We start from the raw sequence: 24150 nt of genomic DNA, 5'->3' as shown, positions 1-24150 counted from the left end.
AGTGCATTTTATTTTTTTGGGGGGGGGAGCCAAGGCGGGCAAGCAGGCTTTATTTTCCAGGTAGGAACGGCCCCCATGTGGCCCCTGGATTACTTGCAGCAATAGCGAAGGAAGAAAAACGAACACTCTCTGCCTTTTTACTTGGTGAGGATTAAAAAAAAGAAATATCACAAATACAAAACCCACAACTCTCAGAGGCTGGTGTAGTCATAAAATAAAATAATATTTTGCTCCGCTTTCACACCGCCGCCACCACCGCCTCCTCCTCCTCCTATCCCTCCTTCATTCAGGCCGGCCCCCCCCCGCAGAGACGCACTAAAATTGCTGAAATATGGGCACAAACCGACACCACCACCCCCTCCTCCCCCCATCTGGAAAAACACAGTGAGAAAGTGAACGTGCGCCAAGCGGGGAAAGGGAACGAGGACGGAGGAAACGGGGGTGAGCCAGCTGCAGGCTGTCTCCAGATGTGGTGGCTCTGGGGACGGGCCACTCTGGCGCTGTTAAGGGGGCGACTCAGGGCTCCCCTCCTCCCCCCTTTTTCCTTCCATCGCTCCTCCCTCGGTGACAGGAGCCATCTGGCCTGGCAGAGAGAGAGAGAGAGAGAGCGAGAGAGTGGAGACGCAGCAGCAAGTCCCGCCCTCCCAAGTGTGGCCCCTGCGTGCCATTCAGTAGAGTGTACGAGTAAATAAAAATGCATGCGCACACAACGCCCCCCCCCCCCCATGCCGAAAGCTGTCACATGGCCATTAACCCATCGACGCTACAGCCCAGCTGTGCTCCATTACGATAAATACGCCGGGGTCGCGGGGTCTCGTCAGCCAGGAGTCAGCCCTCAGATACCACGAGGTGTCCACTTACAGCCTTTTAAAGCTCACTTTGCTAAAGAGTTACAGCCATCTTCATCATCACAGCCCCACTCGCTTCATCCTCTACGCCCTCTGGAAAAGAAACTCCCAGCCGCCTCCTCATCCTCCTCGCTCCGCCAGATGATATTCCACACTCTCTGGCAGAGCAAACCCTCTTCCCACCATAACCAAAAAAAAACCCACTGTAACTGGAGTTTGCGTTCCGTTCACACGATACGACACCTGGAGCACCAGACACCTCCGAGCTACGCCGAGGCTGCCTCGCTTCCTGTGTGCATTTCGCTGAAGCTAAAGCGCAATTACCTGCAAGTGACAGGATTTTCTCAAACAAGCAAAAAAAGAAAAAGAAAACGCAGAGCCTCAAAAACATTTCCTGGAACACAAATCAGTCGACTGGTTTTATTTCCTAGGAAAATAAAATAGCTTTACCCTCCCTCTGCATTTGTCCGTCATTACAACTCTGTTAAGAATACTTTTGAAAAAGGTTTGCCAGTCTTTTGTACGGCTTGGGAATACTCTTAAAAGGATTCCTGAGTAATTGTCTAGGCTGCAGTACAAATTGGGGAGCGGAGGAAAATGGACTGTAATGACTGAAAGGGTACAGGGTAGTAGCAACCTAATGGCCAATGAGAGCGACGCAGGGTTGATGCTGCGCTGCTCTCTCGGATATTATTGAACGAATAAAACACTCCGTGTCCGATTAGCATGTACAACATACCAAACAGGGGAGGAGGGGGCTCGCCCCTTGAGTAGTTTTTATTTATTTCATGTATTCATGATCTTAGCATCTGCTCTCTGGCATAAAGGAAGCTCTTTTAAGTCTCCGTACACACAAATATTGTAAATTGACTAAAATGTCCTAAATCTGTGGGAAAAAAACAAACAACTAAGGCTTGATGGATTTTTCCCCACTTCTTTCGTCTTTCTCATTTTATACGCTGTCACATGGGAGATGTTCTGAGAGTCCCTGCTGTGTTTGCTGGCTGCGGCGCTGAATGAATGGCAACCAGTAGCATTGATTTGCAGCGTGGGCCGCAGATCGAACCGCAGGACAAAAGACCGGGCAGAGGGACAACGGAGGAACACAGTGGGCAGCATGGGAAACTAACGACAACCGGTCGATCAGGACGACCACAACCGACCACAGGCGTTCCAGGAAGGAGCGGGCCTCGCAACACGCCACCGGAGAGGTTAGCTCCACACCGAGGTGGCTCACTGAGGGGGTCTAAGGGACGAAAAGACATCCGCAGGAACACAGATCCCTGTTCTATTCTTTCATCTCCTCTCTATCTCACTCTTTTTCTTCATCCTCTGCGCCTCCCCATCTCTCTACAACCCCTCCTCGCCGGCCACGGACCGTGAAGAAAGTAAATATGTGCGTGAGGTAAAGCAATCGGTTAACCTTTGAAATACCCTGGCAATGAGATCTGCCGCTCTTCACTCTTTTCAGCTGCAAAGGAAAAAAAAAAGAAAGAAGAAGAAGAAAAAAAAACACACACACAAGGTTGGCCACCACTTCAGAGGGGATATTCAATATCCATGAGCTTTTTCATTTCACACTGATGAATAATTCAGGGTGACCTGCCCACCACTGAGTGAGAGAAAGAGGGGGAGGGAGACCAAAAAGGGAGGACTGGGGAGGTGTGCAGAGGTAGTTGTCTGTTTTAGTGGATGCAGCTGTTGCCGTTCGACACGCACAAAACCAATCTCCTCCCCAGCTGCCGCGCAGAGAGAGGAATAATACGCGGCAGAATTGACGACAGATAATTGGGGAGATTATATCAAAGTGCTGCCATTCTTACAGCGCGAGCAGCGAGCGCACATCGCCGCCATCCTGTAAACAAAACGGGACGAGGAGACCGATAGTGGAATACACATGCCGGTGCGATCTCCCAAAACAGTGGAAAAGAATTTTCTCAGCCAATCATAACACATCATGAGGAGCGTACACACACGCACACACTCGCCATTAGCGCTTAGCAGTGACCTTTAGGCCTGTTAAGCAGCATGCAGGAGACACTTAATTCATTAATTTTGTGTGGTTATTATGTTCGGTCATTTTAATTATAATGTAGGACCCTTTAATCTTCAAATAAACACGTGCAGCACAAGACGCTCTGTTGAAAACTGCGCTCTATTTTTAAGTATCTGAAATTATTTAGAAACTTGTTTTCAGGAATTCAGAAAAACTTAATTGACACTGAGCATTAACAGAGTAACAGTTCTCGCTGTACTTTTAAAGAGCCATTGCTCATTAACAGTACAGTCGATGGGAGAAAGGCCCACTCTCACACCAGGGACGGCCCTTCTGACCCTGTGGAAGAGGTCCGCTGCTACTATCGCGCACGCACACAAACACACACTCAAGCTGTCACAAGCAGAGGGAGACCAGCTGTTCCTCATTCGCTCGAAGGCTCCGTTCCCTCCGCGGGTTGGCTGGCTTCTGAGAAACCATTAATCCCTCTGTGAACGCAAGCGATGGTTTGGAAAGATCGGCCATGAGAGTCGGCGAGGGAGGGGCGCGGGAGAGATGGGGATGGGGCTCGACAACGCTTTTTTCTTTCACGAGTTCGTTTTTGTTTTTCTCGGAGGAAAAAACCTACTGCAGTGGAAAAAATACGATTTTCCTGGCCATATTTCCCCGGGGACACAAACAATACAGAGGCCGAGAGGAGATGGAGCGGCAGATAGTTCATGTAACATTTACCAGGCACTCGGGGAAACTGGAGACACATGACGGAAGGACCGAGCGCAGATAAGCATTTCAGAATCTAGAGGTGGACGGCGGCCTTTAACGGCGCAGCAAACATTTTCATCGTTTTGCATTCCCCGTTTGCACTTCAGTAAATTCGATTTCAAATCAAGCACTGACTTTGAGGTCAAAGTTCAGTCTTTCAACTTACATTTGAAGGTGTGCTCAGACATTTTTCTACAAAGTTCCCAAATTTTGGGACAATAAATCAGACCCGTACATGCAGACATGCTGGTATCTGTGGGTCAAAGTCTCCAGACGGTTAAATTAAGACCAAATATTAAACGTGAAACTGAAATTTAAGCTGAAAGTCAGCACTTTAACCACACAGTCATTGTTTCATTTGAAATTCAAAGTGCTGGAGACAACCCCAACAATGTTCACGCTGCAAGTGACACAGCAACAGGCTACGAGTCAGCGACATGAAGGTACAAATGACACTTGGCTCTGCGTGACTGCCGTGATGCGCTACAAATCAACGTGGAGCTGGTCTAAATGCACTTTTCAGCGTTCCAATGACGCGGTAAGCCGTCAGCCTATTATATACGCTTTTGTTTCGCCCTGTTTAACATGTTTGAACAGCCATCGTGTGCATAGAGTACCTCAATGCATATGCGTGGTGTTGTGCCGTGTTAATACTAGAGCGCGGTTAGACTGATTAGTATACGGCTACATTCCTTCTAATAACCCCTGACCGATGCATGTGAGCTGAAACCTCTCGTCTGTCTCCACTCATTCATATCAGAGGGATTAGTGAGGATGACAGACTCACGCTGACATGTGATGCCTGTATCGTAGCACCCGCACAGACACACACACAGATGGCCAATAGGATTTCCCCACTCTAAGTCTCGGCCTATTCCGAGACAGGTAAACGTAAGATTAGACCATAACCCATTACTGCATCTACAACAAGCAAGGAAGGGTTTACTATACGCTGCGGAAGTATTTGGACAGCGATGCATTTGTTGTTGTGCTACCTCTTCATCTTTATATTGGGGTGTTTGTTTCGGGGGGTGGGGTTCCCTAACCCTGGTCTTCCACGGCAGGATAGGTCCAGCTCGCTACAACAGGGTTTGGAATGGGGACCCGCCGCCGACCAATTTTTGTTTCGTTGAAGATTTTGAAATCCAATGTCCTAAAGTAGAGCTGAAACAGTGAGGACCTTATCACTGTCCTGATACTTTCTGATTGCACTGCGCAGGCCCAGTAAATAGTGCAAGTCAAAGGAAGAAGGAGACAGATAGAGGAAACTTAAGGTCTCGTCCCGATGTCATGCTGTCACATCCAGCCGGCCTCTGATGAGAAGACAAACACTTCCTGCTGCTGAGAGAGGGACATCTGTGGTCCATGTGTATGTGTGACAGGGAAAGGGGGGGGCATTGTGTGTCATCCACAAACGCACGTCTATATATCACAAGACACGCTTTGGAGTTATGTCATTTGACGCAACATAAGCGCTAAATCAAAGCGGCCTCATACAAATCAAAAGGACAGACTCTACCATGTGTCTAAAACACACACACAACACAGTCTAAGAACACATTGACGCACAGGGGATGTTTCTGTCTGACAAGCCAGTGGGAAACCGCCAAAGGAGTGCACACTGAAATCAATGTCACACGCCTGAACACAGAAGTTTCGCCAAAGTCAGATGAGCAAAATTAGGCATGCATCCTCGTGGATGTCCTTCCAAATACGGGCAGGGCAATTAAAATCCCATCCAGGCCCTCATGGGAGCAATGTACTGGAAGGTTACATAACTGTCAGCAGCACCTGATGGCTTCCTGTCAAAGAAAGGGGAGGAAAAAGGGATCCGTCATGTTCTTGACTGACCCTCCCAGGAACAGTGCGGATACAACCTGGGCACAGTGGCACCGAGAGAGCGCACTTACACAGGTGAACACGTCAACTTGACACATTCCATATGGCTACAGCGGCCTGTTGCCATGGTGTCTCTCCTTCCTGTAAACTACAAGCCACCCCCCCCCCCCCCCCCCCCCAAACACACCACCGCCTCCTAATTCTGCAGCCCAGAAAAGTACAGCTGAAGATCTCCTGTGGATTATCTCCACAAGGAAAACCACGTGCTGGCATTTGTGGACAACATGCATGCGTCCACCTTCGATTAATCTACCGACTGCTAGCCAGTCACGTCTCTAACTACCGGGTTGGCTATTCTGCTTCACGTGACATCAAAGTTCGGTTTACCCACCTGTGCCGCTCTGTGGGACGCTACTGACAAACAACTCCATGGCCAATGCCAGTGCTGCAACGCGTCTCTCCCTACTTTGGGTGGAAGGGAACTGTTGCAACTAAGCTTGACTCAACCGTTTAATGCCATTATTAACGCTACTTATGGCTTCAGCCAACCAAGACAGCGCCCAGCAGAGAGGAGTACACAGGCAGGGCCCTCCCACCTGCACCTTTAACATGAATATTTTAAAGGAGCTACAGACTCCACCGCAGCTCACAGCTTTGCTTTCAAAACTCTGAATAAGAATTTGACGACATGGAAATGCAGCTATGTGTAGATGTCCACTTTGATGCGAGATGATAACGAGAAGACTGGTTTGTTTTGGAAGAACAACCGATTTATTCAGGAGGTAGAAAAGGGAATAATGTGTCAACTTTTCATCAATATGCATGTTTGAACACAAAACGCTGTGCATGTAATAAGAGAGGCTCTTCACTGGTGTGCTAAAGCCTTTGCACAAAAAAGAGAAGCAATCTCTTGAGATGTGCACTGAGAGAGAGAGACGGAGAGATACAGAGACAGAGAGAGAGACAGAGAGATAGAGAGACAGAGCGATACAGAGACAGACAGAGACAGAGAGAGAGACAGAGACAGAGAGACAGAGAGAGACAGATATTTTCATGAAGTGCTCTGCAACATCTTATTATTTTCACTCATTTTTCGCCTGCTCCAAACTGCCCATGGCTTCTCAACAAGTGAACAGAATAAATGTACGACACTGCATGCGGGCCTTCACTTTTCCCCTTTTCCTTCAATGTGAAGATCATCTTTCTCTGATTACCACTGAAACCGAGGTTGCCTAGCAACACACAATTAAGAAGTATGCTTGCCAATCGGCGGCAAGGGACGCCCATTATCAGATGAAGCTACTAAAGCAACAAATGTCAGCTACATGCAAATGTTGTCCGCGTGCTAGTGCATGTGTGAGTGAGTGAGTGAGTGAGTGAGTGAGTGAGTGAGGTACTCCGCCCCCCCCGAATCTCACATCTTGCTTCTCATTTCCTGAACAACACATGAAGGGAAGCCACCTCATAAAAGTCATTACTCTATAACAAGTGCAGCAAGGCGCAGACCTGTTAGAGAGGCTCACAAGACACAGGGTTACATGGTGTAAAAGAACGGCTAGAAGGTTTCATTCCGTCTATAGCTCATCAGATCTCATCAGCAGGTAATATATCACTTTTCTTAAAGGGAGAAGTTAAGGCCTTTATGTATAAACATGAGCTCAGATGATGTCTTGCTGGAGAATTTACCCTCACACTAAACTGAGCATAAAAATCTGCCACACCACTTGTATGAACCTTGTATGAGACAAACAATTTCTACACAGCAATCTACATAATTATGTATTCAGGGAGAGCATTAACATATCCCCAGGAATGTGTGATTAACAAGAACACACCATTGTAGAAAACAATCAAAAAGGTAAATTTGGTCTTGCCATATTGTACGCACCAGCACTGTTGCGAGACCATCAAATGCGACACATTTCTTTCATCATTACCGTCACTCTATAGAAATGCAAATCAATTCTTCACAATTGGTAAAAAAAAAGAAAAGAAAAAAAGAGCACAGAGCAGAAGAAATGTACTTTCAAATAAGTTCAGTTTGAGCAAATGTTACCGAGAGTTTGTTTGTAAGTATAGCAAACTAATAAATGAAAGAACTTTTTGCGGCACTACAATGCAATCTGAACCTTTAAAAGTCTTTAAAAAACAGCTACCTATTGTAGTCCATACAACTATACATCCAATTAGTGTAATTGGATTCAAAGCAGCTAAGCCCACGATTAGGCAAGAGTACAGAGTAAAATAGAATGACAGCAACTCTGCATCAAAGAAGTAAACTTTTGAAGACATTTACTGACTCTTGTCTTGTAAAAAACAGTTTGAGGAGTTTATTAAAAGGGACAGCTAGTGAACAACATCCTGTATTAAAGTGTCTAAATTGTACTAGAAACTTTGAAGAAGGAATGTGGAGCTACAAAAAGCACACTGTTGCTTCAAAAAGGATTCTGACCAGTAAACTAAGTGAAAGAAAATACCAGAAAAAAAAACATTGACCTCAATAACTGGAGCGCTGCTTATAAGAAACGTTTCAACTTTGTGATGAGACAGGATCCCCTCCGGCAAATGACACAACCTTGTTGCAATACATGTATAAATAGTTGCGTAATTTAAAAAAAGACCTCTCAGAGAAAAGCTGCTTAACTTGTCAGATGCATCTTACATGCTACTCCTGCGTTCAAAAAGACTGTCACTCGGATGTTTTGTACTATGCCAAAGATCTATCAATCATATACAGAATTAAATCCAACTGTGCATCTAATCGAAGACAAAAGACTTTCAGAAAAAATTATTATTTCTAAAAAACCAACAGAAACATCAGCAACAAGGACAGGGAGAGAGGGTTTGAAGAAATGAGTGAGAAAGGTGAGGTTTGACATTACTTGTGTCGGGCGTGGTGGCCATGGTTGAGACTATGACAGGTGGACCAGTGCGACGTCCTACCATCTTGGTGTTGTTAACGTTTTGCATGTAGAGCATTGAAGAAGGTACAGGAGCATTGTTGCTCTCGGGCGCAGCATTGATCCCTTTCCGAAGAAGTTGGGGGCTGTGAAGGGGGCTCGGTGCCGCTACTGGCGATGGCAGGGGAAGGTTGGGTGCCCTCTTCATCAGCTCCATGGGGGAGTAGGAGCCGGAGAAGGTTTTGGGCACCACTCCAGGAGTGCCCGGAGCTGGTGGAGGCTGCTGTCCAAGAGCAGACATGGCAAGGCCGGTGTGGGCATTGTACATGGAGAAGGGTCTTCCCTGAGTCACAGCACTGCTATATCCTCCAGGGCCGATTGGGAATGCTCCAGTTGTCAGGGGTCGTGTTGCTGGGTAGGTGGTGGTCTCCAGGAGGTGTTGGGAGGGTGCGCTGCTGGGTCTTCCACCAAGAAACTCTCCCATCCTGGGGGACACGGTCTGGATGGTGTTGGGATGTTGCTGCATCAGGCTGGGGTCCATTGTCAAACCCTGGGGCTGCATGTAGAAGTCGTTACGATTGCCGAAGCTGTTGGATCGGGGGCGCGTGACCATACTGCTCGCCTTGCAACCGAGCGACACGCGGGACAGGACGCGGGCCTGGGCCAAGTTAGGGGCCACAGAGCGGACATCGTGGTCCTCCATCATTCCCAACATGCCAGTGGAATCGAAGCCATGTTGCAGCAGGAGAGTGATGGTGCTGTCAGCCAAGCCTTCACCTCGCAGGAAAGCCAAGAAGGCAGGGTCCACCATCTTCTTGGGGTCTGCAACACTGAGATGATGAGGAGGCAGGCTGGATGTCATTCCAGCTGTTGCAGCCACCATGGCTGAGCTGGGGTCATAATTTGGGTCATAAGGCAGCCTCTGGGAGGCTACAGATCCATAAAACCGAGGGTAAGCTCCGTCCATTCCCTGAGGACCTGTGTCCACCACTGAGCTGGTGGCAGCTGGCTGGCGGGGATCCAGGGACAAGCTGTTGAAATTGTTATAAGCTTGGTGAGCAGAGAAAGACGGGAACTCAGTAGCGTAAACAGGAAGAGGGGGATGAACCCCGTAGACTCCAGGAGAGTGAGAGCTGCCACCAATACGGTGGATGTCTGGGATCATCTTAGATCCGAGAGTTTCCCTGTACAAACGGCTCAGCTCATGAACGGGAAGGGGAGGAGGTGGTGGAGGAGGCGGGGCAGGCGGTGGAGGGGGAGGAGGCACGGGGGTAGGTGTTGACGCCGAGGGCAGCATGGAGGGGGTGGCCCTTGCATGTCCTTGATCCCAGGTAGGTCTCACTCCACCAGTGCTGGGCCCATAAAGCGAGGCTGATCTGGTGAGCAGGTGCCGGTTATCCCTATAAAACCCAGACTCTTCAGGTAGCTGACCAGATAAGGTAGCGTCGGCCAGGTAGTAATCCTGAGGCGGTGCAGAGGCCCGGCCGGCCATCATTTGCCTGAGGTAGTTGCTTAGGTCGGGCACAGAGTTCTGCCTCAGCGACTGCTCCCCATGCCGGTCCTGCTGGAACCGCCTGTACAGGGAGGATTGGAGGTCTGGATCCTGTTTCTCACCGAGAAACCACACTCCGCGGTCTCCCCCACCCAATGGCAAAGAACTCCTTCGCCCCGCAATGGTGCCACAGTTGTGACAGCGACTTGCGGCCCTGTCGTTCTCACCTTCAGACCATTCACGACCACTCTGGCCCAGAGAGCCAACAAAATGCGACCGCTCACACGAGTTAGGCATCGGTGGAGGCAGTGAAGCAGGCGGCTATAACAGTGGAAAATAGAGCCGTGTATCGTGTTTCGACTCTCCAGTTACACTCACCCCCAATCAAAAGGGAGGAGTGGAGAAAAGGTGAAGCATGAGGTACCCTTTTACCTGATCTGCAGCTGTAGCCCCCCCCCACCACACACACCTCCCACTCTTAAGGCTGTGCTATCATGTAGCTCCCTGCTGGCAGGCTCTCTAAATAATTCAGCCCTGGAAACATTAGAAATCCATGAAGAGAGAGGCACAACATGACAAACACATATAGGGAGTACACACACACACACACAATGAAAATAGAATAAAAACACACCTTTAGGACGAGGCTGTTCTCCATTGTACAGCAGTGATCATGCTTGTGCTGGGCGTCACACTTTCATTCAAAACTAAGACCAGTGGTAAAGAAATTGGGGTGAAAACACATGCAGGACAATGCAAACACAATGGAGGAGGGGTCGAGACGCGCTAATCCAATGGGGTCGATGCACGCCATTGGCAGGGACGGTCCGCTCGTCCACAGCGTTTGCTACACGGGGATTAGCGTCAAACTAAAACCTGCTTAAATCCACTGCCCCCTCTGACATCACTTGAACCAGATAGTGTACACTGCTAGCACGCTCCTGAGGCCCCTGAATGTGCTCACGGAGTGTAAAGCTAGAGTGTTTACGGTGCTTAGTGGTTATTGCTAACCCCTTCGCTGGCAGCCGGCAACCCCCCTGGGCGTGAATGGATCTTCCCCCCCCTGAGGGAATGGGGAGGTTGGGGACTGACATGCTTGCTGGAGTGTGTCCCTGGAGAGAGGGGGAAGGGGCGGCTGCAAAGGCTGGACACACGAGCACGACTGAGGGTCAGACTTAATCCTGTGGCTACTAGGAGGAGGCCAGGAGATGCTCCACTCAAACCGTGGAGAATGCACAGCCTCCTCTACTGGGTACCGACAGATTCACATATATGCACACACACACACACACACACACACACACACACACACACACACACACACACACACACACACACACACACACACACACACACACACACACACACACACACACACACACACACACACACACACACACACACACACACACACACACACACACACGTTCAGGCAAATGCATGTTAAGAGGGAAAAGCTCCCCACCAAGTTTGATTCACACTAAGGGCTAAAGAGAATTATTTCAGAAAGTTTTCCAGGACTCCAAGATGACATCTTCAAATTGCTTTTTTGTTTTAAAAAATCAAATAAAAAATAGTCAGTTTCCAATGATATAAAGCAGTGAAAAGCAGCAAATCCTAACAGGAGTTGCAAAAGTAAAATCTCTTTATATTCAAAGTGTCAGATGATACACTGACAATAAGGTCATGCTATCCTCGCTCCAAAGAAAATGAATCAGCATGAACTTCACTTTTACCATTCCAGTCATATTTCCGCTCACAGAGCTCGCACTTTGCTACTACATCCACCAGCGAGACCTACAACAGAGCAGATGTGTCTTATCGGCGATGTTGCCATCTGAGAGATAACTGCCGGTGTTTACGTGCCGTGACAAGAGCAATGTAAACAAAAAAAACTGTGGCAGGAGGAGAATAGGGAGCTTTGATAAGTGTGTGATGGGAAAAAAGCTGATAAGACAGGAAGCTGCCAGCTTTGACTTCACCTCTAAGGCAGACAGCGTGGGAGAGGACGAGGCGGGGGGGGGGTATGATTGAACTGCACTGGACTGTGACAACTAGACTGTCGCCAGCCTGTTTCTGTTCTGTGCTTTATTTTTCAGTTTGAAATAGGGAACCAGGGTTTCGAGGAAGCGTCTCCGGGGACATCATCTGTATGGTCCTGAAGCTGAGACGCAGAGACAGCGTGACCGAGATGGGCCGACTTTATTTAGGAGTGACAAGCGACCGCGATAGTCTTGCGTCTCTTTATGTTGTCCCACTACCTGTCAAGTCACAGAGGGACACGCCGTAACAAGCTTGTTTTCCTTTTAAAGCTTAAGTGATGCAATCATGATACAATATCTTAAAAAAAATGGGTCTAAATCTGAAATGAAGAACATTAAGTAGGTCAAAACTAAAATAAATCAGAACACTCATTTTCCCTATGGCCCTTAGCGGTCCAGCGTGATGCAGGATGGCTTCTTTCATGAGAGGTAAAGCAAACCTCGCAGTGATTCCTCAGTGCTCTCCTCCCAGGTCGGAGTCTCCCAGCTTTAAAAACACACCATTAATCACCGTGTTGCATCTCTCTATGGCGATCGCCGACAATAACTTATTTTAATAATAAGTCCCTTCCAGGGCCGCGTGTCACTCAGATCCCCCGCTTCCTGACAAAATATTAATAACAGCAATAAACATCTCGGTCAGGTCTCGTGTTGCTAAAAAAACGAAACGAGGACATGGCACATCATATCTCCTGCGATGCAAATTGCTGCGTTCCCCACGATTCATAAGCAAAGGGGAGCTGGGGTCCTCATATTCATATTGTCTGCATTCTCTGATATGCCTCTCATGAGAGCTGCTCCATAATTAAGTGAGCATGCTATATTACACTCATCAAGCAACAGGGACCCTGTGCTCGCTAGCATGGATGATACAATCGAAGAAGAAGAAAAACCCCTAAAGTTACACGGTGGATTTTTTTGGGTGAACAGCATCAGAATTGGTGCCAGCACCCCGTTTGGGTAGCTCCCAGCCAATCGGACGGCTCTGTAAAAGACCTCGAGGTGTACAATGTGTTGAACAGACGTCCGGCAACAGTCGTGCCTTTGGAGCAATCTGGCCATCTTTCTAGGGCACGGGATGCTAACGGCGGGACTTGGCAGGCAGCACGGGCAGAGATATAGCTGCAGAATGATTGAGATAGCTGCGACTCAACAATCCATTAAACTTTCATGGGGACTTCATAAATTAAAGCCATGACTGGAAGAACTTGAAAATCCTACTCTATTTCCTGCGATTGTACAGTATATTAATGTTTTAACGAGCCCTGGGCCTTTTTCCTCGCTCAAACACAAGTACGGGGACCGGAAGGGAAAAAAGAAAGAAAAAAAACACATGGTACCAATTCTGGTCCGATGGCTTTTGGAGGGTTCACATCTGCTGTGTTAGCGAGACTCTTTTCCTCCGCCTCGCTACCACCTCGCATCTCTGCAGCGTATGACACAGCGTGTCACACGGTCGCATGGGTGGGAGGAACGTGGGACAGAGTGAGAGCCGCTACTGCAAAAACCTTTTTATCAGCAAGGCGAGACCTCTTGGTAGACTTGGTGAAACAACTGATGATTAGAGTTTTGTCTTCCATTTTAGACGGGTTGTTTTTGTCTTTTTTCTTCCCCCTCTTTGCCTCGTGCGCAGCCCGCCCGTCATTACCAAGCCAGTGGCCCATACTGCATCACAGATGGGGCAGACAGAAGGGAGAGACGACAGCCCGCTTGCTTTTTGGAAAGACGAGGAGGAGTGTGCAGCTGAGTGAGAGAAGAGGGAGGGCAGGCGAGTGAGAGAGAAGAAGAAGAAGAAGAAGAAGAAGAAAGGACAGAAGAAGGGAAAATGTAATTTGCCTCCACATCTCTGCTGAAAAAAGACAAGTCGTCTGGTTAAACAAAAGATCGCTTTTCCAATATGTTCAACTAAGCTGTGGCTGTAAGCAGGGTACATAAATACTGAATTCTCCTGTGGCGTTAATGCACGGCTTAATAAAGGAAGGTATATCCTCCCACACTTTGAATTTCTATAAAACCTGGAGACCATTGTATTGTCTTCTTTTTCATCTAACAGAATAAGATCAACTTTCTGATTTCCTAATTTATGTCTGTAAATATTGTATCGGGTGACGTAACAATAATAATGTTAATAATAGACGTCTGAATTAGGGTTTGATGTTAGCATTCCACACATGAGCGATTTAAATCCTCGATGCATAGCAGTTTTAGTTAAAAGTAATATTACATATATTATTTCTAAACAAATATATATATATTTTGTGTGTTGTTCTGCAACTAATTTGGATGAATTATATTCCTAATTATGCAGCCATAAAGTGTCATCGTGTAACACAACATGGATAAAATGCAGACGTTGATTAAAAACATGATCTGGTTAGATTAGAGCGCCAATCTATCCCAGAGGGGAAATAGTACTGCAGTCTACAAGCAAAACAACAATGTGAGCGAAAGAAAGAGAAGAAGAAGAAGAACTGTCCTCCCTCCCAGCCACTCGGCCCAGTTGCTGCGGAATGATAAACATTGGTTCAGCTCAAATTAAGCCGAGAACATGAAAGGACCTGAGGCTGGAGGAACATGGGCCACGGCAGATCACTCGCTAGCATGGATGATACAATCGAAGAAGAAGACGAAAACCCCCTAAAGTTACACGGTGGATTTTTTTGGGTGAACAGCATCAGAATTGGTGCCAGCACCCCGTTTGGGTAGCTCCCAGCCAATCGGACGGCTCTGTAAAAGACCTCGAGGTGTACAATGTGTTGAACAGACGTCCGGAAAACCCCGGACGTATACACTCCTTCGCTTTCTTACACAAAAAATTGTTTTTTTTAGAGTGAAATTTTTTATATTTTTTTTATTTAAAAAGAAAAATTTTAATTCAAAAAATTTTTTTTTTTTGAGTGATTTACAGTGTGTAAATCACAACAGAATCATCTCTTCATATGACAGGAATGAATCTCTTCACGCCAGAGAGAGAACGCTCCCCTCTCTTCCTCATAACGCTGATTTAAAGCTGATGCTTCCCAGCAGCTGCTTTGATTGAGCTAACTAGCAGCTTTTGATTAAAAAAAAAGAAGAAAAAAAAAACGTGGTCTCAGCAGACGTTTGTCACTTGAAAGAGATTGAGGGGAGACGGCAGGAATCACGGCTTCATCTGGTTCGGATCTGTTTGCCAAACTGTGAACCTGGATTAGGATGAGTTCGTACCGACAGCAGCCCAGTACGCTCTGTGAGGATTTTTTGCCGGCGTGTGAAACAAAAAGCAGAGCCTTTTGCTTCATGTGTGTTTTTCCTGCTCGTGCGGTGACAATCTCCATGGCAGCCTTATCGGGCCGCTACATGCGATCAGTGGGACAACTTTGCCTGGTCATTGGCTCATGAACAGATCGCAAATCACAAGCTGTTTTCTTTACGCCCTCACAATGGCCGCCAGAGGACTGTTTCACTGATCCTGTATGATGGCCATCTGGAGCGTTAGAGACGGAGAGTGTGTGTGTGTGTGTGTGTGTGTGTGTGTGTGTGTGTGTGTGTGTGTGTGTGTGTGTGTGTGTGTGTGTGTGTGTGTGTGTGTGTGAGAGAGAGGGAGAAGGAACGTCGGCAGGTACGCTCACCATGAAGCAGCTCTGCATGCATCACAGCGACACCTGTTACCGTCTCTCTGTGCGTCTCCTGTGGGCTTTGAGCCGGTGCCCAGCAGAGCAGACTAACTGTTGTGCCCCCAGGAATGACTAACTACCTCAGCTGTCTGATTCCACATGAACGCAACAGCTGGATGTGGACCGCAACTCTAATCAGGAAGGATTCCCACCAATGAACGATCCCACCTGTGATGTGAAATACGACTGCTTTTAGGATTCAAACTGATCCTCTACGGGCTTTCGGCGGACGCCTGTCGTCCGTGATATCTTCTGTGCAAATGACAGATGAGAGGTTTGATACCACTCATGTCTGTACACTATCAGCTGGCTAGCTTAGCTTAGCATAAAGACTGGAAACAGGGCCGACAGCTAGCCTGGCTCTGTCCAGAGGGAACAGAATCAGCCTAGCAGGTCCTCTGAAGCTCACGAATCACCATTAAAGAAATGTCTCCATTATTGCATCTGTACGAAAGGGGTAAAAAAAAAACCCACAATTCAGCATTTTTACAGGGGGTTATGTAATTAATTAATTCTTGGCCCAGGACCAGTAACTTCCTGAAGTCTCTGCTGGTTGCCTGGCAACTAGGCCTGGCAAAATAAATAAAAAATGTCCATGAACTTTTCGTCACAGGCTTATCTTTGGACGGAGTGAACCAGCTGCTGGTTTTACTTTCAGACGTGCCAGTGGTGTCTATCGTCTGACTCTCGGCAAGAAAGCAAAGGAGTGTATTCCTGTAGATTCTTTAGATTAAAAACAGTTTCTAGGCAAAAAATGAACAATCCAAATTTAAATATAATAGCTTTAGTATTTTAAGTTTGCAGACAAAAAAAAAAAAAAAAAAAAAAGGAGGAAAAGATTTTTAGATTTCTGAAATCCTGGCTACAACCCGATTAAGAAGAATAAAGTGTTTGCATTTCACTGTAATGTATTCTCCTAATGCATCCAAATGCTACAAGCTACTACTTCGGAGCGTTCACCATCACTTTTCTACCGCAGTGGCAGAGACCAAAAAACGAGGATTTCTTGAGCTAAATTGTCTTTTTACAGGATGCACGGCCCACATGTCCTTCGTTTCGTGTGCCGAGGTGCTTACATCACGCTGCAAAAACAAAACAAACACGCTGGCACTGGGGGGGGGGGGGGGGGTTAATGGTGCGTCTAGCTTCATTTTCCAGCACTGCAGTCATGTCTCTCCCATGCCTCTCCCTGCGCTGGCTCCAGGAGGGCACAGCAGCTTAACAAGCCTCTCGGGGACCCAGACAGCAGAGAGGGAGGAGATGATTCTACCTCAGGACACAGTCTGACAGACACGCACACAAAAAGACACGCTGGGCAAAGTCAAACAAGTTGGTTTAACAAAAATGCACATCCACAAGGCTTCAGACGCAGTTAAAACACCCACACACAGACTCGTGTTCTTTGTTGCCCGGGCCGACTTTGTAGCTGCGCGCACGGCAGGGGGCTCCTGTTCTATGCTCGGGCCCTTCAATACAATGCCGCTCTCTAATCCACAACCTAAAGCCTAATGAGCACTGCAGTTCGTGGTGTAAAATTGGCTGCCGCGGTAATCTAACTCCGGTTCAGATGTTTAGAGATTCTGCATAACAAGACACTCGCACAGCGGCTCACACAGGGGCCAGAGGAAAAGCCGTAATCTCATTTGGCATCCGCCAGATGACTCGTTTGCTGCGGAGGTCAAAATGTATACACTGTTAACTGTAGTATCTGACAAGTGCTGTGTGCCAGCAGAAAAACTATAGCGATCAATGAGCATCGACCATCGATCGGTCTCAGGGTTGTGCTTGCAATAAGGACGGTTGGATGGGGGATGTGTAGCTCTGAAGCACTATCGGTCAGATATATTAAAAACTAAATGCTGAAAGTATACCGAGCAAAATAACACAAAATAGGACTTATTAGTATCATCACAGTAAGCGATTAAGTGGTTTGAGGTGTTTTTCATCATCTGGGTTTTTAACATTTGAAATACATTGAAAGGCTGTTGAAACAATCGTTATATGTGATGTAAATGGAAAAAATCAACCAAATGTAGGTCAGTTTAATCTATTTCTGTATTTTGAAATGCAAATCATTCAATCAGAGCTGACTGGATTACTACAACACTAATCAAAATGAGTCTGCTCACAACTAAGAACGTGATTATTTATGAAATTATTTCTCCGTCTTTGGGAAAAAAACGGACTTGATGCATTTGGCCATTTAAACAGAGAAGACACGTCTAACCTAACACACCGTACGTTCTTCACATCAACTATTACTGCTTCTATTCAACATAATAATCCTACAGATGCACTGGAGCTCCAAACAATATCAAGTTCAATTAACTGTGAAGTCCAACATCTTGATTGTAAATACGATGCGACTCTGCAGTCCTACTTGCATGTGTTGAGAACTCAAGTGTTTGTTGGGCAAAGTGTGACTCTTTGAGAGGCGTGAGTGATGGTAAGAAGTTAAGGACGGACACATACTCATAAGTTTACCTTCGCAGATCCGGTCTAGCCTCTGCCTCTTCACTTTGTGTTTGTCAGTCACGGACATGGCGTCAAAGCACAGCGCGGCACAGGACGGCACGGCTCGGCACGGCTCGGCACCTCTCCTCCTCAGCCGCAAACACTGGCAAGGTTCAGACTCCTAGTGCACTGTCAGCACTATTCCCCGGGGCATACCGCCTCGGCACATACACCTGCAGGAAAGGCACAGAAATAGAAAAGAAACCTGGTTAAACACAACACTGGCGCACACACACACACACTTTATTGATGTAAAAGCACAAAAAAAAAAATAACTCAGGAAGGCATTAAAGGGTCCTTGACTACAAAGTCACTCAGCCTCTAGCTCACAAAGAGCCTGGGAAGCTGCAGGCGATAGATATACAGAGAATCAGTGACTCACACACACACACACACTCTCTGCTACTGTTGGTGACAAAGTGCCCCATTTGCTCTAAAAAGTGGCAAAGCTTCCACGCTCTAAAAGCTCCACTTTTCCCCCGTTTGAAGTGTGTGTTTTCTTTCACTGACAAACACTCATCTGAAGCTTCATCTGACTCGTCACATTCCTCATTGATCGCCGTGACATTTGAGGCATCTCGACTCGGATGGCAAACAGCAATCTACACCCCCCCCCCCCCACTCCGCCCTCAATACCATTCACAAACAAGAGAGCACAGGCATTCGCATTCATCTGAAAGATGTCGATGCAAAATGAGCAAAATGTGAAACAAGCGGAGAGAAGTTGAGAGGAGAGATTCATCGTGTGTCGAGTTGATGCTGCTGCACCTGAAGGTTGACGGATTGTCGTGTAATGACACATTCAGGCCAATAGAGGGTAGTTAGAATCTACTCAGAGAGGAGCACATGATCCTACCTACACCTCTGTACCATGTAGTGTTGATTCACTGCGTCCATATTTCTCCTCTGGGCTCACAAAAATACATGTTCTAATGCAAAAGGCAATAGAACTATATTTGTTATTTTATTTACTTTGAACAGATTTGAGCTGACATCTTTGATCGTACTTGGTATTTCAGATTACATCGGTCATTCAGGCTCGACAAAGCCTTCAATTCTGTATCGCTGGCAGACACGCAGGCACATATACGGACAAACACATGTTTGTTCGAGAGCAAACAAAAGAGTATGCTTCTTCTGTTTTCTGGCAGTGCATAAAGAGCACAGTGAGGATCAGCATTTTTTAGAGTAAATTAGAGTAAAAACGATTGCAACACATCGGGATTAAATGTTGCACCGAAAACTCAAGATTCCACATCTTCCTCGTCCAGGACCGGAGCCAGAAGCGCCTCTCCGCTCAGAAAAGTACCGACGCCACGAAAACATCTCTTTCTCTGCCAGAAAGCATCGGGGCAAAGAGACACGACTGGAAGCCTTCATCGGTCGTTTGTGGGAAAGAAAAGAGGGGACTGAAGACAAGAAGGTAAAAACACAGCACCCTCCATCGCCATCCGTGAGGGACCAGGGTCACAACAAAGGCCCATGTAGTTGATCGATTGCCAATCAATGAACCGTTGAGTTATTTTCCCATCGGAAGTATGTCTGATGACATCACCATTTGCTTGTGATCGATAATTTTTCACTGTTTTCTATGTTTTATTTCAAAAGAATAATTGCCAAATCCTCAAGTCTATTCTGACGTGAGGATGCTGCACAGCGCGGGCCACTTCCAGGGCGTCCTTTCCCACAAGGCACCACTCTGGCTTCAGTATGTTAACGAGCTGCTGGAAGGCCTCGCCCTCTCACTTGATTCACTTCAGTCCTTCTCTCTGTCCCTCCTCCTTCCTTTTCATGTGTCCATCTCTCTCTGCAGTGCTGCTGCCTCCGAGGTCTCTCACACACATACAGACATCAATCACCGGGCCCTCTACCAGGACTGTCCACTCGTGTGTGTGTGTGTGTGTGTGTGTGTGTGTGTGTGTGTGTGTGTGTGTGTGTGTGTGTGTGACAGAGAGGAAGGGAAATAGAGAAAACGAGCGCTCACAGATTCTCCCCAATTCTTATCCCCTCTTCTCTAACCTCTAATTCTCTGCTTGAAAAAAAAACTAAAAAAACTCCCTCCATGACTTTACGAAACACAGCCGAGAATGACCCCCAGGCTTTTATTGAAAAAATAAGAAATGATTCAAAAGGAAAGCTGAAACAAAGCCAGCAGGGCCTGAAAGGGTATTTGGGATTTCTGCACTCCCAGTCCAAACACAAAGGTCATATACATGAATCTTAATATTTAAGAGGCATTAAAAGTCAGATGATCGATACAAGTCCCTGCCGGCGGCTCATTGAAAGAGAAACATTTGTGCACGAGAGGCAGAGACATTAAAAGGTAGAAATCCATATCTGTGATGGCCGCCTCCGTCTCCGCAAGGACGCTGTGAGCACAGCCACCGTCCACCAACTCTGCTCAATGTCAGCCGCACACGGAGACCACTGCCCGGGTACGGTGTGCAGAGGTGGGGGAGGGGCAGGGGCTTAATACGGGACAATATAAAGAGAGACAGCACATTTTGTATTATTATAGCATATTTTGTGGGTAGAGACACGACAAGGCAATATATTGGGAGGAACCCTCGCTGGTATGGAGGTTATTTCTCAAAAGGTTAATTAAAAAAAGAAAATTGAGAATTTTCTGTTAATTGGCAATGTCCTTAACTAACAATTTCCACGATAGATCAATCATTTGTCCCTTTTTCTTTCTCTGTTTCATGAACTCTTGTTGGAAACAAAAGAAGCTATTTGGAAGCCGCCACTTTCGGGCTCTGGGAACTTGTGACGGAAAGTAATCGCTATTTGCGGTCTCCGCCCGACGTCTACAACTTTAAACCGCGAGAGAATGCGGAAAAAGTAATTGAATTAATTTGCGACGGCATCTTCTTGTAACGCGATGGAATTTAATGGCGCCGCCATCCGTCTTCCAACACGGAGAGACAAAACACAAACAGAATTTTCTCCGATGTGATTAATTGACTTTGCGGGGAATAAAGAAAATAATTTGGTTTGGTAAACAGACACCGCCCCTGACAAGCCTCTCATTAGAAAGCGGTGATTACTTACTTTATTAGACACTGATCTGAGGCCATCTCACACAGTCAAACAGAGTCATTACAGTTACACAGTGCACGCGCTGACACGGATCACATTCCTTTTGTTTGAGACGGACGGAAATGTGTTTGGACAGGAGGGAGGCAAGAGTGAGAGGCGGCTAACAGAGCGTCAGTGGAGGAGTTTGAGAGACTGAATAATTAAAAAGGTCAGGCTACCTGACACACACACACACACACACACACACACACACACTTCTGAGCGAGGCACCATGCACACTGGGGCAAAGACTGAAGAGACGAGTCATTTGGGGGGATGATCATTTTCCCTGGAACACAGTGTAGTTTGTGAACTAATTGGGTGAATCCATAATTAATTTGCTGACATTAAGCCTCGGGGTCCGCTCCGCTAACACTCTGAGACTCTACTTTCTAAGGATGTGATGAAGTGCTGCTGGGGAGACTCTAGTTCTGATGCTTGGCGGTGCCGGTTCTGACATTTAGGGGGAGAGATATCTGACAGCAATCCATTTCCACACATGCCGGTTAACTTATTAGTTTAATGTCGGCCTGCGTTCTCTCAATGCAACATTTAAGTGACGGATAAATCCAGAAAATCCATACTCGACATGTTTTCAATTCACATCCAGATCATTTGTCGCCCCGGTTGTTCCTGCTGTCCTCGGGGAAGAAGAAGCATCAACGCTGAGCGATGTTAACAGTTCTCACAGCCGTCTCTCTGATGAGACATTTCGGGCTTCTTGACTTAATAAAGCAGAGCGACAGCGCGTGCAGACATTTGCAGCTGAAGCACACTGTAGCTTCAACCGTCACAAAAACAACAGATGATTATGTTTAAGGGTCAGACACTGAGCAGCTTCTTTGTCAGTTGACGCTTTGACTCGCAATTTCTTTTAGACACAAATGTCTGCAGAGAGGGTTAACATGCAATTCAAACAGAAATTGCACTTTTAAATGCTGAATGTGCTTCCTTTGATTTAGGATATTCCCCTCAAACCAGGGAGGCTCTGTTTTCATATCAGAGTGAAATTTGTGCAAGATTCATCTTTAAAAACAACCAACACACTTCATGTGTATTTATTTGATTATTTTCTCATGAGCTGCTGCACGTACTTGACTGAAACAATGAATGAATCTGGCACATGTGTCCCACAATTATTTATCACAACGTTCAATCTGATGCAGATCCACATGAGCACTTTCTTGTTTGCCTCCTAATTATGATTAAAAAAAAGTATCTTAAATAATATGACTGTAAGCTCCAAAGATTAGAACGGCGTCGGATGAGATGGGAATAGTCTTTTGATTTAGATCTGTTTGAATTGCATTACGTAACCGTAAATCCTTTTACTGTACAACAATCTTCTAGAGCCGATCTAACCACGTTTCTTTGTGTGTGGCGGGAAACACAGAAAGCACACCGACACTGCGGGGATTTTATCAATCATCAGATGTAATGAACTCCAAAAATATTTGGACAGCGTTGCATATCCTTTTGGGAAAACAGCGCTGCGACTCACTGTGCTGAGTGCAGACAGTCGGAGGCAGCGGACTTCTTATCTGCATTGGACGGACAGTTGGAAAGATTAAGATGATCGAACTGGTTATTTTTAGTAAGCCGACAAATTAGATCTCATTCGGGGAAATCTTTAGATGAAATCTTTCAATGAGTCGAAAGCTGAAGTCTGTATTTGTCTTTCCCAGCTGAAGCTACAACCTCTTTGAATTTGCGATGCAGCGTCTCAACGTGAGTCCTGTGGTAATCCTCGCCAAGACTTTCAAAAAGACACACAAAGCTCTTGCTTCGAGATAGAGTTGGATAACTTCGGCGGTTACTTCTCCTGACTTAATTTCCCAGCGGGGGTTTCGAAGGGGGAAATAGTGAGCAGGAGAGACAACTGTTACAAGTTATCTGACGTACAGCAGGATCCATCTGTCGGAGGTCTCTTCAGAGGCTCGGAAAATGGAAAAGCAAGTCAGACTTCTGACACTTTCACCCTAAGAGGCAAAACAATATCTCAATCCTCTAAATGTCCTTCAGAAATAACAAACACGCGTCTCAATGACAAAGTAGTTTATACTTTTGATATTGCAATCCATTATTCCCCCCCCTTTGTCATTTTCATCAAAAAGAGGCCCCTGTTTTCTTTCCACTAGAGCCCCGTTTGAACAATGGGGGCCATTTTTTCCCTTTCAAGCGCTGGAGTTCCTCCAGAGGTAAATCTGTCAGCGCCGGGCCAAAACAAAGCGAGAGAGAACAGGAAGGTGCGGACACCCTGCGGCACCAGCGAGGCTCTACTATAAATATCAACGTACATGCCCAGATCCTCAGCGCCTCGGCCTGGGGAGAGTGTGATTTCCATCAACTAAAGAGGCCTGTGACAGCGTGGGCAGGTGACAGCTTGACACGGTTATATTTAGCCCGGTGAGCACGCCGAAACTGAACGCCGTCGAACTGCAGAATAGTTAAACTAGTGGAATCGGTAATGACAATCTACAAACAAGGCCGCCCTTGCATTCTAAGTTGCTGGAGCCCACCTTGTGCTATTTACATCCGATCAATAAACTCTCGTTTCTCAAAGATCCAGAGGCTGAGGTTATCGGTGCGAGCCGCAGCCGAAAACAACTTCCCGGCACAGCGGGAAAAAAAACACGCCTGCAGCGTGCCAACCCGGTGAGCAGAGGGGAGGCGTGGCCTGCCCTGCGAGGGCGCGGTAAGAGCTGACTCGGTATCAGCGAGAGGCCAGGCTCCGGCTCAGACGGCCCCGCCTGGGTCCGGCCGGCTCAGCCCCCTCTGGGTCCTTCCAGGAAGAGCCATGTGTGTGTGTGTGTGTGTGTGTGAGTGAGTGAGTGAGTGAGTGAGTGAGTGAGTGAGTGAGTGAGTGAGTGAGTGAGTGTATATATGTATATATGTATGTACGTACGTACGTACATACATATATACATACATATATACACATACACACACTAGCACAGTCAATCAGTCCTGGCCCAACCTTGCAGCTGAGAGATAAATGGTGTGGAGTCTCAGCAGGCCTTTGTGTG

General features: G+C 46.8%; 1 protein-coding gene across 3 annotated transcripts in view; it reads right to left on the bottom strand.

Annotated features, from left to right (window-relative positions):
* The window catches only part of ctbp2l (C-terminal binding protein 2, like), a 78461-nt gene that overhangs the window by 25792 nt on the left and 28519 nt on the right, over positions 1 to 24150 (bottom strand). For 2 of the 3 annotated variants that reach the window (XM_079293697.1, XM_079293700.1), the window contains exon 2: positions 18005 to 18219. In XM_079293697.1, coding sequence (XP_079149823.1) covers positions 18005 to 18074 — 70 coding nt within the window. In that variant the 5' untranslated portion in view covers positions 18075 to 18219. The remainder of the gene's footprint in view (positions 1 to 18004; positions 18220 to 24150) is intronic. The other variant, XM_079293698.1, reaches the window with a different exon arrangement.

Source organism: Melanostigma gelatinosum (assembly GCF_949748355.1).
Source record: "Melanostigma gelatinosum genome assembly, chromosome: 21".
In the NCBI taxonomy this organism is placed as follows: Eukaryota; Metazoa; Chordata; class Actinopteri; order Perciformes; family Zoarcidae; genus Melanostigma; species Melanostigma gelatinosum.
The sequence above is the reverse complement of the archived record's forward strand: the minus strand, read 5'-3'. Positions and strand labels throughout refer to the sequence as shown.